Here is a 14,843-nt window from a genome sequence, read left to right as displayed (position 1 = left end):
TTTACATTTTTACATTTTTACATTTTTACATTTTTACATTTTTACATTTTTACATTTTTACATTTTTACATTTTTACATTTTTACATTTTTACATTTTTACATTTTTACATTTTTACATTTTTACATTTTTACATTTTTACATTTTTACATTTTTACATTTTTACATTTTTACATTTTTACATTTTTACATTTTTACATTTTTACATTTTTACATTTTTACATTTTACATTTTACTTTTTATATTTTACATTTTACATTTTACATTTTACATTTTACATTTTACATTTTACATTTTACATTTTACATTTTACATTTTACATTTTACATTTTACATTTTACATTTTACATTTTACATTTTACATTTTACATTTTACATTTTACATTTTACATTTTACATTTTACATTTTACATTTTACATTTTACATTTTACATTTTACATTTTACATTTTACATTTTACATTTTCCATTTTACATTTTACATTTTACATTTACATTTTACGTTTTACATTTTACATATTATATTTTATTATATTTATATTATTTGTAACATGTATAATGTACACAATTACTTTCTTCTACCTTTGTTAGTTTCCAAGATATATCTCCATAACTAAATTCAGTAACCAACCTTTGAAGGCCTATATCTCTTATAGGAAGCATATTGATTGGTATATAGGTAAATTGGATCGAATTTGGTATGTGGTTAATTTTTGTGCACTCAATTTAGTGAAACCATAGATAATGTGTCCCACCAGATTCAAACGCACGTACCGCCACCTCTACCAACTTTCTTACTTTTATTTTTAATATATTATTTTGCTGACAATCTCCACTCTTCAGCCACCGCCGTTCATCAATTTTAGATTACCCGCCACGGACGCCGCAATCGGCGACTTAATTGGCATCGCAACATTTCCCAGGCGAGAGTTGCGTGGCATTTCGGCGCAATCCTCGCCATTTATAATTCACGGTATGTGTTTCCGTAACATTTTTTTTTCGGAGTTGCTTTGCTGCGACAAAATTGCCGTGAAATGCCGCCAGGAAATACCACCGTGTGACCTATAACGGCGTAACGCGAGAGCGTACATTAAAAAAACGGTTAGGATTTTTGGTGGATGCGCCGGTTGTCAAAAACCCGTCGGACGTCCCGATCGCACCGATAACATATGGCTTTCGCGAATAAATTTATTTGTGTGCGTACTCCGTTCGCTATTCGGCGCAATCTCGGGTGAAAGTGCCGCGATTAAAAGGCAACGGGCCGATTGCGAGGGAATGAGTCACCGAAAGCAGGAAATTTGCATGCGGTATTGAAAGGGACCGATGCACGCATTAAAACGTCGGATTTATGCAGTCGTCGAATGGGAAATTGCCAAAAATTATGGCGGCTTTTATGATATCTGACGGGTTGACTTGATTTTTTGCGGTTCAAAGAATTGAGGCGCCGATCCCGGATCCAGATCTAAAGTGGGACGGTTTCATTGTTTTTTAATTTGTGAATATTAAAGTTGAAGATGCCATAAAAACGTAACATATTATGTATTTTGTTTTACGATCGTGCAGATGTATTAAATATAACATAAAAGTGTAATTTTAGTTGTATTTGTAGGTCATTATGATATTTTTAGTTCTAACTATTGAATTGAACTATTGGCAATCGACACTTTGAATTTTAAAATCTCTTTTTTGTACATTATATTATTTTAATTTTAAGTAAGTGTAATGGACTCAAAGTTAAATTAAAATTGTCAATTTTGAATATACTTTTATTTTCTTTATTTTGATTTAATTTAAATTTAATAATTAGGTTTTACATAAATTTAACAATTTTTTAAAGTATTTTTTGTATTTAATTTTATTTTCTTTATTTTTTATTTAAATTGTAAAATCTCTTTTCTGTACATTATATTATTTTAATTTTAAGTAAGCGACTCAATGTCAAATTAAAATTGTCAATTTATATATTAATTTTAATTTAATTTGAAATTATAATGTGTATTTCATATTTTAAAATGTTCTTTCAGATACTTTTTATATATTTAGGATTTATTTTTATTTTTTTTTCTTAAAAATTTTATTATTTTAATAGTAAAATAATTTATTTTTATTTTGTTTATATAAATCTATTTTGTTTTAACTAAAATTTAATAATGGAATTTTACATGAGTTTAACATTTTATTTAAATTATTTTTTCGTATTTGTTTTTATCTCGTTTCAATTATAATAATTATAATTTATATAAAAAAAGCAATTAATGATTTTTATAATTATTTAAATTTTTTGATTAAAAAAATGTATGTTTGCCTTTCTATCAATTTTGAATATACTTTTATTTTCTTTATTTTGATTTAATTTAAATTTAATAATTGGGTTTTACATAAATTTAACAATTTTTTAAAGTATTTTTTGTATTTAATTATATTTTCTTTATTTTTTATTTAAATTGTAAAATCTCTTTTTTATACATTATATTATTTTATTTTTAAGTAAGTGTAATAGACTCAATGTTAAATTAAAATTGTTAATTGATATTAATATTTGAAATTATAATGTTTATTTCATATTTTAAAATGTTCTTTCATATACTTTTTATATTTTTAGGACTTATTTTTAATTTTTTTTCTTAAAACTTTTATTATTTTAACAGTAAAATAATTTATTTTTATTTTGTTTATCTAAAATTTAATAATGGGATTTTACATGAATTTAACATTTTATTTAAATTATTTTTTCGTATTTATTTTTATCTTCTTTTAATTATAATATAATAATTATAACTTATATAAAAAGAACAATTTATGACTTTTATAATTATTTTATTTAATTAATTAAAAAAATGTATGTTTGTCTTTCTCTCAATTTTGGATATACTTTTATTTTCTTTATTTTGATTTAATTTAAATTTAATAATTGGATTTTACACAAATTTAACAATTTTTTAAAGCATTTTAATTTTAACTTTACCATATATTTAATTTGATTAAAATATAATTGTTATATTTTATATGTAAATAATTTATTCAAATTTAATTATATTATTTAATTAATATTTTTATTTATAGAAACTATTTGATCATTATTAAAGCCACAAAAGTATTTATAACTTTTATGTTATATGTTTTTATTATATTTGTATATTATATTTTATCAGAAAAATCATAACATAATTTTTAATATTAATATTAATGTTCATAATTCAAACAAATAAAATACAAATGCAAATTTGTGATAGCTTAATTTTACTATAGTTTATTATAAACAGGTGCATTTTGATTGGTCAACGTATTTTTACCAAGTCCATTCAGAATAGAAAAAGAAGAAAATCTACGCTACTGTATCAATATGGATAAAGTTAATTACATTTAATTGTAGGTATGTGTTTTAGTGTAATGCATACCAAATTTAAACATAAGAAGTTTTTTGAAAATTCAAAAGTATATATTAGTAATAATAATTATTTTTTTATGTGTAATGTGTATGTATTAATATTTTTACCATATATTAGTTAGGAAATTTTATTAATTTTTATCTCTGTTTCATAATTTTTCAGTTAGAACTACTATTAAGTATACATACACATATTTGTAATAATTAACAACACCCAAAACAAATAGATTTAAATGTGAATTATACATATTTTGGTATTTAATTTTAAATGTAGTCCCAGTATTTTCACAATACATTTATCTATTATGTTCGAACCGTACAAAAATGTAATTTCCAACAAACACCAATTAAACAAACAATTAAAAATTCCGTCGTATGGGTGTGACGGACCAATACATATGTAAATTTTTTTTTTCAACCCAGATTCAGTCAATCAATATGTTCGTTTATTTTAAACGGACGCATTCGACAACAATATTGACAGGTGGTACACCTTCGTTGTTTGATGGTCCAACGCCTGTGGAATTATTCATCGATTGCTAATGGAATTGGTCCCTAATTGTTTCCACGTTGCCAAGACATTTGTTCACTTCCATAAACAATAATCGGTGATAGACATGCACCATAAAGGTATTCAATTTCGACCAGCCGTCACCAAAGCTGTACATAAATAAATTGTCATTTTATTCGTGTTTTTTGCTAAAGGAAAAATCAGTTTTGTGATTTTAATCAGTTCAGACGGCAACGTTGGACAAGTTTTATTGCTCAACATGGCAATTTGTCGCTGGTCGTTTATGTGCAGGCTGCAACGTGATATGGATAGTGAAAATCCCTGGTCTACGATTTAATGGTTTCTTTTAAGCTTGCAACGCTAGAATTATCGGAAACGTTAGACGAACAAAACTGTTTTTTTTTCTATTATTATTATTACGTATTGTATTCACGTAACGGAATTTATTGTGTAGGTTCGATTTGGATGATTATACACTATTGGAGTTTCGGGAAAAGCAGTTGAAAAAACTAAAACGGTTGAAAACAATAATATTTATTAAATCTGCACAAATCTGCTTTTGTTTATGAGTGTTAGTAAGGAATACAATTTAAAATTTAGAAATCAAATAAACATGTGCACTTTAATTTGTTTTTCTGCTTCCATAAAAAACAATTAGTTTATTTATATTGATGTACATGACGTTTCAATGAGTGCTATTTGACAATAAATTTGTTTTGATGGTCATAACTGATCTTTAAAATTCTAAACTAAAGTAAAATAACTAATTTGATACTTGCAGGAGGACAATGGATCAAACCTCACATTATTGATTTACAATTTGCCTTCAATACGGTCGTTATTATGGTCCAGTTTTATTGTGTCGTTACATTAAATTCTGATATACAAGATATATTTTATCTAAATAAAATATCGAGTAATTTTAGTATGATATATTTATGGTCGATAATTAGCTGTAATACTCTCCCGACGTGAATTTATTCATAAACAAAACAAGTATAAATCTTGGCATTTAATATTCCCTCGAGATTTCCTGGTTGACAATTTCTGTAGAGATTATAACTAAACTTAAGAACCTAATGCAGGTGTTACGTCGGTATCATTACAACGTGGTTTTTCCTTAGAAAAGTTTTAAATTGATACGAGTATTTTCTTTCATATTTAGAAACTCAATTAATATTTTAAATGTTTGATTTTTATTGGAATATTTAAAATAAAAATATTTTTAGGATTGAAATATATGTAGTTAACGCATAAAATACATTTTCTTCAGTTATACAAAACTATTTATTCTCTAACATCCATTTTATTTAAAAATATATATTGTTTCGATTAAAATATAATAGTTATGTATATATAAATATAACAATTTATGTTTTTATTTCATCTATTTTGAATTTATTTTTATATTTTGTGGTGAAATTTATTTTATATTAGTCTAGGAAATCAATTACTTATTATTAATTTATTTGTTGTTATATTTTATACTGCACACTATTAGAAATAGAAAAGTACACAATATATTTTCATGTGTTTAATCATACGCATTAACAACAATTTAATAAAATTTTCAAGATTTAAATGTTTTGTATAATTTCCCATAATAATATAACGAAAATAAAATTTTATAGATATTAAGGAGAACAAATATAAATAATTATATAATTATTATATATTTTTGGATAAATTTCAATAAAATAGTAATAATAATTTTAATCAATATATCAATAAAAATTTTTAAATCTGAACCATAATTATTACACATTTCAAGTATACACATTTTAATAAAAACAAAAGGAAAGTACCATATGTATATTCTAAATTTGTTTGATAATTATATAAATCATAAAATAATAAGTTTAAAAGAAACTTCAAATTTTTATTTGAATGTATTTTTGTTTATAAAGATTTAATCTAAACTGTAATACTTTTTAAATTTATTTTTAATATTTTTATTATAAAATTCATTTTGTTTTAACTACAATATAATAACTGTATTTTATATTAGAACTTATTTTTTTTCTTAAAAATTTTATTATTTTAACAGTGAAGTAATTTATTTTTATTTTGTTTATTCAGAATCTATTATGTTTTAACTAAAATTTAATTCTGGGATTTTACATGAATTTAAAAGATAGAAAAGTACACAATATATTTTCATGTGTTTAATCGCGTATGATTATACGCATTAACAACAATTTAATAAAATTTTCAAGATTTAAATGTTTTGTATAATTTCCCATAATAATATAAGGAAAATTTTATAGATATTAAAGACCACAAATACATAAAAAATATAATGTATTCAATTTTTATAATTATTATATATTTTTGGATAAATTACGATAAAAATAATACATTTTTGTTACTTATTTCAGTAAAATAGTAAAAATACAGCTTTTTTAATCAATATATCAATAAGAATTATTAAATCTGAACCATAATTATTACACATTTCAAATATTACACATTTTAATAAAAACAAAAGGAAAGTACCATATGTATATTCTAAATTTGTTTGACAATTATGTAAATCATAAAATACATGAAATATTTATACATACATTTTGACAAAATAGTAAGTTTAAAAGAAAATTCAATTTTTTATTTGAGTGTATTTTTATTTATAATATTTTATCTAAACTGTAATACTTTTTAAATTTATTTTTAATTTTTTATTATAAAATTCATTTTGTTATTAACTATATTATAATAACAGTATTTTATATGAAAATAATTTATACTTTTATATTTTTAGGACTTATTTTTATTTTTTTTTCTTAAAAACTTTATTATTTTAACAGTAAAATAATTTATTTCTTTTTATTTTGTTTATTCAAAATCTATTTTGTTTTAACTAAAATTTAATGATGGGATTTTACATAAATTTAACATTTTATTTAAATTATTTTTTCGTATTTATTTTTATCTTGTTTTAATTATAATCATTATACTTTATATAAAAAAACAATTATGATTTTTATAATTATTTTATTTAATTTTTTGATTAAAAAATGCATGTATGTCTTTTCATAAATTTTGAATATATTTTTATCTTTATTTTGGTTTAATTTAAATTTAATTATTGGATTTTACATGAATTTAACAATTTTTTAAAATATTTTTTGTATTTAATTTTATTTTCTTTATTTTTTTTATTTAAATTGTAATAATAATATTTTACATTAAATTAACTATTTATTTTGTATTAATTATAATGTAATAATTATATTTTGTGCTAAAATAACAATTTCTTCTTAAATTTTAATTTTTTTTATCATTACTTAGCTTAAATCTGGATGATCAATTAATATCACGAGATTTCCTCGTTGACAGTTCCTGCGAAGATTACAAAAATAATGCAGGTGTTGCCGGGATCATTACCACGTGATTTTTCCGTAGAAAAGTCCCAAGTAATGTCGACTTTTTTTACTTTCTATTCTGGCGGCTTAATTAGCAACATCAATTTCGTATTCGCACTCCCGACAATTCGTTTCGTTTTTATGTCGGCCTTTCACTTCGCACATTTCGCGCCCTTTCATCTTATGGTTAAGTGCCTCTTTTGCACCGTTATGAAAATTTATTTCAAGTGCAGCCTCACGGCATTTGTTTGAAGTTTAATTAATATAATTTTACATGTTATTTAAAAAAAAAGCAGTGGGTTCAAAACGTTAAACTCCCGCAGACCATTTTCATTATTATTCCAGCAACCCGTTAATCTCTTAATTACACGTCGCCACCCACTCTCCGGGCAACGGTTCTTAAATCTCCGATTGATCGATTTGATTCCGGGCCTATAAATCATTACGGATTGCCGATGTCATTCACGATTTCCCCATCGACGCATCCACGGTGCATTGTGCGATTCGATAAGCTTGTGCAATCCCTGCGAGGCCGATCGCCGGTTAGTTTGTAAACGAAGCGAAAATTGTTTCGTAACCTCGACGTTGGAATTCTGGAAGCCGAAAGGTATTTAATTCGGAACTCGGCCAAGATGTTGGAAACGTGCCCGATCCACACCTGTACTGGTTGTCCGGTTGTACGTACGGTCGCCCATTAGGTCAGGCAACGAGATGGAGATAAGGCGCAAATACAAATAGTTGTTTATTGTTATCTGCTCAAAACTTTCACGATAACTTGACCGTACGTGAATTAAGCGTGCAAGATAGTAAACCCGAGTGAAACAATATAGCCGGCTAATGGTTATCCCCGGTTGAAAATGTCACCGGCGAACGTGTGCCATAAGTCGGCCGGCGAAAAATTCGCACTCATATCGGGGGCCTGTAAACGGCGTTGTTAGGCTTAATTTATCGGTAGAAAACGGCTAGAAAACGCGACACGAGCCCAATAACGTTATCTGTCTTGAGAGAGACGTCGATTGAAATTACTGGACGGCGTTTACTCGGGGGGATAATGGATAAAGTGCGGACGCTACGACGACAATATAACAATCTTATGTGTGCTGTTGCTGCTTCCTTGTTCGCGATTTTATCGACGACTGTTTCACAGTTGATATACACGGACAATTCTCTCGCCTACAATTTCATTTGACGCCTTGATATCTGATTGTTAATAATCGTTATTTTTTATGTGGATGTAAATAACTTTACTGTTGCTTAAAATATTATTTCTCTAATTTTCAGATTCTGAACGCAATATTAGTCTAGGAAATCAATTACTTATTATTAATTTATTTATTATTATATTTTGTACTGCACAGTATTAGAAATAGAAAAGTACACAATATATTTTCATGTGTTTAATCATACCCATTAACAACAATTTAATAAAATTTTCAAGATTTAAATGTTTTGTATAATTTTCCATAATAATATAATGAAAATAAAATTTTATAGATATTAAGGACAGCAAATACTTAAAAAATATAATGTATTCAATTTTTATAATTATTATATATTTTTGGATAAATTACGATAAAAACAATACATTTTTGTTACTCATTCCAATAAAAGTAAAAGTATAGCTTTTTTAATCAATATATCAATAAGAATTATTAAATCTGAACTATAATTATTACACATTCCAAATATACACATTTTAATAAAAACAAAAGGAAAGTACCATATGTATATTCTAAATTTGTTTGATAATTATGTAAATTATAAAATACATGAAATATTTATACATACATTTTGACAAAATAGTAAGTTTAAAAGAAAATTCAAATTTTTATTTGAATGTATTTTTGTTTATAAGAATTTATCTAAACTGTAATGCTTTTTAAACTTATTTTTAATATTTTTATTATAAAATTCATTTTGTTTTAACTATAATATAATAACTGTATTTTATATTAGGACTTATTTTTTTTTAATTTTATTATTTTAATAGTAAAATAATTTATTTTTATTTTGTTTATTCAAAATCTATTTTGTTTTAAGTAAAATTTAATTTTAGGATTTTACATTAATTTAAAAGATAGAAAAGTACACAATATATTTTTATGAGTTTAAACCATACGCATTAACAACAATTTAACAAAATTTTCAAGATTTAAATGTTTTGTGTAATTTCCCATAATAATATAATGAAAATAAAATTTTATAGATATTAAGGACAACAAATACATAAAAAGTATAATGTATTCAATTTTTATAATTATTATAAATTTTTGGATAAATTACCATAAAAACAATTCAATTTTGATACTCATTTCAATAAAATAGTAAAAATACAACTTTTTTTAATCAATATGTCAATAAGAAAGATTAAATCTGAACCATAATTATTACATTTCAAATATACACATTTTAATAAAAACAAAAGGAAAGTACCATATGTATATTCTAAATTTGTTTAATAATTATATAAATCATAAATGCATGAAATATTTATACATACATTTTGACAAAATAATAAGTTTAAAGGAAAATTCAAATTTTTATTTGAATGTATTTTTGTTTATAAGATTTTATCTAAACTGTAATACTTATTAAATTTATTTTTAATATTTTTATTATAAAATTCATTTTGTTTTAACTATAATATAATAACAGTATTTTATATTAGGACTTATTTTTTTTTTCTTAAAAATTTTATTATTTTAACAGTAAAATAATTTATTTTTATTTTGTTTATTCAAATTCTATTTTGTTTTAACTAAAATTTAATACTGGGATATTACATGAATTTAAAAGATAGAAAAGTATACAATATATTTTCATGTGTTTAATCATACGCATTAACAACAATTTAATAAAATTTTCAAGATTTAAATGTTTTGGATAATTTCTTATAATAATATAACGAAAATAAAATTTTATAGTTTTTAAGGACAACAAATACATAAAAATATAATGTATTCAATTTTTATAATTATTATATATTTTTGGATAAATTACGATAAAAAAATACATTTTTCTTACGCATTTCAATAAAATAGTAAAAATACAGCTTTTTAAATCAATATATCAATAAAAATTATTAAATCTGAACCATAATTATTTCAGATTTCAAATACACACATTTTAATAAAAACAAAAGGAAAATACCATATGTATGTTCTAAATTTGTTTGATAATTATGTAAATCATAAAATTCATGAAATATTTATACATACATTTTGACAAAATAGTAAGTTTAGACGAAAATTCAAAATTATTAACTAATTCTTAAGACACAAGGAAGAGTTAAAAAGTACAGAATGTATTTTCTAGAAATATATTCATTGCATTTATTTCTATTTTTTAAGGAAAAGGAACAATATTTTTTTATAAATGGTTTTGATTTTCACAATCTGTTCAATTTATATGAATAATTGGTGAAACAAAATCAAAAAACATAAAATATAAATTTATCTTTTATAATAATGTATTTTAATAAGTTACAACAAAATAGTATACGTCGTATATTTAACGTATTATGCGATTTGTTGAAAATACTATTTTTTCAATTTTTATATACTATCAAATTTTTAGTATTGAATTTTATGTAATGTGACTTTGTTGCTTGTTGCAGGTATTTGTTAACAGTAATCATTCATCTCTAGCGGATTAAAATGTTATCAACCCAGCTGCCAAAACAATGAACCAGGTAATCAAAAAACCGTAATTAACTCCGGTCTGTCTCAACAGTAATCGACTACACATGCCCCTCAATTAAGTCAAGCCACGCTTTTTGCAAATTGAATCAAAAGAAACAGATTGAAACGACGCCAAAACACAATCAGACAAGAAAAACCACCGCGTTGACTTCCTCAAAGAAGCATATTCCGTTTTGTTTCATTTTTTTTTTTGTGAATACGCACCGTTACGGTCACCAATATTAATTTATACGCTGCACGAACTAGTTTTTCAGCGGATCTAATTTCGTGATGTTGCCGTAGTAATTGAACGTCTTCCACCGTTTAAAATTTGTTTTCGGAAAAAAAAACGTAATGTGGAAGGCATAAATTTATTGGCGTACGTTTATAATTAAATGGAATGGGTTCGAGTTGCTTCACGGTTGCGTTATGGTACTTCTGGTACAGGTTGAACAGCACCATTAAGTAAGTAATAATATAAGTAACATATTGTGTGTTTTCTTTCTACTGTTATGCGTGTATAAATCAAGGTTTTAATTGTACCGGTGTGATTGTATAAATTTGTTACATTATTCAGGAAATTGTATTTTGTTAAAATAGGCAACGCAGATTACACTCTGATTTAGATTTTTCGTTTTTTTCTTGACTTAAGTGATTCCGATAATTTTTGACTATTTAAATATTTTATGTAACATTTTGGCACATTTTTTCATATAAATTAAGGTCGATTCGTGTCTATTGTTAATAATTTTATTGCCAATTTAGTTTTTGTACTACTTCTATTTGCTTTCTATGGTACAACCAATTATTTTATTATTTATGTTGAAACGGCGTGTTCCGAATTTCGTTTTGCCCGTTTTGCAAACAATAATGAATAAAATTGTGGCACGCTAAAAGCTATTTACAATCATACCGTACATTTTCACACATCTGCTTGCCGGTTTACTGTTTGCCTTGCACGGCTAATTAGTTTTCTTATTTGTGTCTGTTGATTCGCAATTACTTTTCACTTTGTTTCGTATCAGATAACGAGGTACGCCATTAATTGGACAATTGGGAAATAGATTTACATATTTTATCGGCGAGTTTCTTTTATGATAATCGGCTAATTGGCGATTGACTTGAATGAAAACGATTGGGCAATAAGTGCACGACAAGTCGCGGACAGATAAAAGGAAAAGTTTGTTTTTGGATAATGGCCCGGCGAGTTTTACATGTGGCTGACAAGATGAGGCCGATTAAAAATGGAAAGGGGAGTTCTCACGACCATTAACTCTTATCAATCGGATTTCAATTTAAGTCGGTTTTGGGATGTGCCACTGGACGGTAACTTAAATTGTGCCAATAATTTTATACACTTATTTTAAACAAGTGTTGTTAATTGTGGGATATTTCTGATGACATAGTATAAAATTGTCAGAGTTATTTTAGAAATTAACAGAAACAAACTAATAGGTATTTCCTCCAAAAACCATGCCAAAGTGAAGTAGCAGCATTTCGTCGAACGCCACAAATACGTTAGCACCGGCCAAGAGACTTTATTACTGGTATTTTTAGCTAGATTAATTATCCGCTCGTCTGACAGGTATTCCGTGCACAATTTCAAAACTGGAAACGGGAGAAATTGCCCGAAAATCGACTTCCGATTATCTCGTTTTCGGTATCCGACGTATTCCGCCTGTACTTATTCGGCGATGTGATGTAACGCATCTAAAATTTCCTCGCCACTTTCTAAACATAACAATATTTCAAGTGTGTTTATTTATTGTTACACGCGGACCGGAATAAATATGTTTGTTACTTTTGATACTGCATTATGCATAAAACTTTTACTTTCGTTTCACTTCCCAGTTTTTCGCCACCCGACGATTACGCCGAACGGGTTTGTTTACGAAGCCGATGGTAAAAACAAACGGGTAAACTGACGTTTTGCGTTCGCGTCCGCAAATAATCGCACACACATGGTTCTTAATTGCCGTATCGAATCACTGACGAATAACATCGGTGTGATTCACAGATTCGCGTCTCGGTATCACATGCAGATGATACCGACGACGTTTTTTTGTTGCTGGATGTGTGTCAAACGGTTACGTCACGTTGATGATATTTTACTAAGGAAAAATTGTTTTTTTTCTTGTGGTTGTGGTTGTCACTTTGTTATGTTGTTTTGGGATTGTCAACGAGGATCAACTTCCTGATTGTTGCTGGAGATGCTTTTAAGTCTGATACGATCTGAATTTTTGGTATTCGTAAAAAAGTTAGTCCTTGTTTTTGAAATATCTCACATTGGTCACTAAAATTTATTGAATTTTAAATATAGAGGAAACTTAGAAGAACATTCTAAATTATTGTATGACTTCTTTGAAGTGTTATTATAATGGTGGTATTAACAAAACTTTTAAAAAATGTTTAATATTTTAGCCAGACATTTTTTATTTAATATTGTTTAAATAATATTAATTTAATATTGTTTTTTGTACAGTATTATAATAACTACCATATTCTTATTCTAAAAAATCTTACATACATTTTGAATTGAGTTGGACGTAAATATAGCAACTTCAATTTTGAAAAAGATTTTTAATGATTAAATCTATGTTATTTAATTTAACATTAATATTTAGTATAATATCATTTCTGTTTTATAAATTCTGTTCTTGTTGGAAATGGTAAAAAACTAATGTGAAAGTTATAGTTAATATTAATATTAAGAGGTACCGCATCGTAAATTTAATTTCCCATTTAAATAACACGAGAACGGTGTTCTCTTGGATCTTGAAATTTTTTAACTCTCGTTAGAGATAATATTTCAAAATGATCAAAATAGATTTTTATAGAAAATTGAACTCTCTACAAAAAATGTCTCTTACAGTTTTTTTATATATTCATTTTTTCAAAAATTATTTAACATTAAAATTGAATTGATTTAAAATTTTGACATTTTTCTTAATTTCTGACGCAACCATCAACTTTATGGAAAAATTTTATATGACATTTTTGTGAAGAATTTAATTTCCTATAATTTATCTCCGAAAAAGTTTTTGATATTATTTACAGATCATAAGTTACATTCTGAAAACTAAAAATTTTATCAAATAAATGTAATTTTACTGGTTAAAATGAAGCATTTTATTTAAATAAATAGATTTTTACTAATTTAAAAAATCGATTGTTTATTACAATCAAAGTAGTATATATCGTTACACTAACAGATTTTTACAACAATTTGGCAATTTTTTTCTGTATTCACTTATAACTAGCAATAAGTATTGTAATTGCTCTTTATTTTTCGTGAAATACATATTGGAATCGATTGACTTATTTTGCCTTAAACTTTTAGCCATCTCTTCTTGTTGCTCTCAGTTTTGGTAAGACCGAATTTTTTACAGTTTCACTTCTACCAAGTAAGTACAAAAAACAAAAGTCCATTAATTAATAATCTATTTAAATTCATAGAGTGCAATAAAAACCGATAAATAATATAATATAATATAATAACTTTGTCCATTGAAAAATAAAAAAGTATGCAATTTTTGAAAGAATCAAACTTGATTGAGTAGTTGTGTAATAAAGTACTTGTGTACATTTAAATCTTGTAGTATGCTTATTTAATTAATAATTTGCATAAATATTTTAAAAAAAGTATATTAACATTCATCTAAAATATTGAAATTTTATCGAAAAACTTTTACATGTTTTTTAATTAAATTAATAATTAATTAAATTTCACCACTGTTAGTTAAATTTTTAGCAGTTTTCACAATTTATCTATTATATTAAAAACATTCAATGTTATACACGTAAAAAGGAAATTAATAATTACATATTTCTATTAAAATTTAAATTTTATAATTACCTAATGTGCCTTTTTGTCAATGATTTTTCTTCCTCATTTCCATAGTAA

At 24.9% G+C, this 14,843-nt stretch overlaps 1 protein-coding gene across 10 annotated transcripts in view; it reads left to right on the top strand.

Moving 5' to 3' along the window:
* Nucleotides 1-14,843, top strand: part of LOC109604795 (rho GTPase-activating protein 21-B) — a 222,498-nt gene that overhangs the window by 76,752 nt on the left and 130,903 nt on the right. Inside the window, exon 1 of one of the 10 annotated variants that reach the window (XM_049967994.1) lies at nt 10,876-10,950. The exons of the other annotated variants lie outside the window; for them this stretch is intronic. Coding sequence (XP_049823951.1) covers nt 10,942-10,950 — 9 coding nt within the window. The 5' untranslated portion in view covers nt 10,876-10,941. Of the gene's footprint in view, nt 1-10,875; nt 10,951-14,843 lie in introns of those variants that run through there. 10 annotated transcript variants of the gene reach the window in all.

Source organism: Aethina tumida, chromosome 5 (genome assembly GCF_024364675.1).
Source record: "Aethina tumida isolate Nest 87 chromosome 5, icAetTumi1.1, whole genome shotgun sequence".
NCBI classification, from domain to species: Eukaryota; Metazoa; Arthropoda; class Insecta; order Coleoptera; family Nitidulidae; genus Aethina; species Aethina tumida.
Note: the sequence above shows the minus strand (reverse complement) of the source record. Positions and strands in the feature narration are given on the sequence as shown.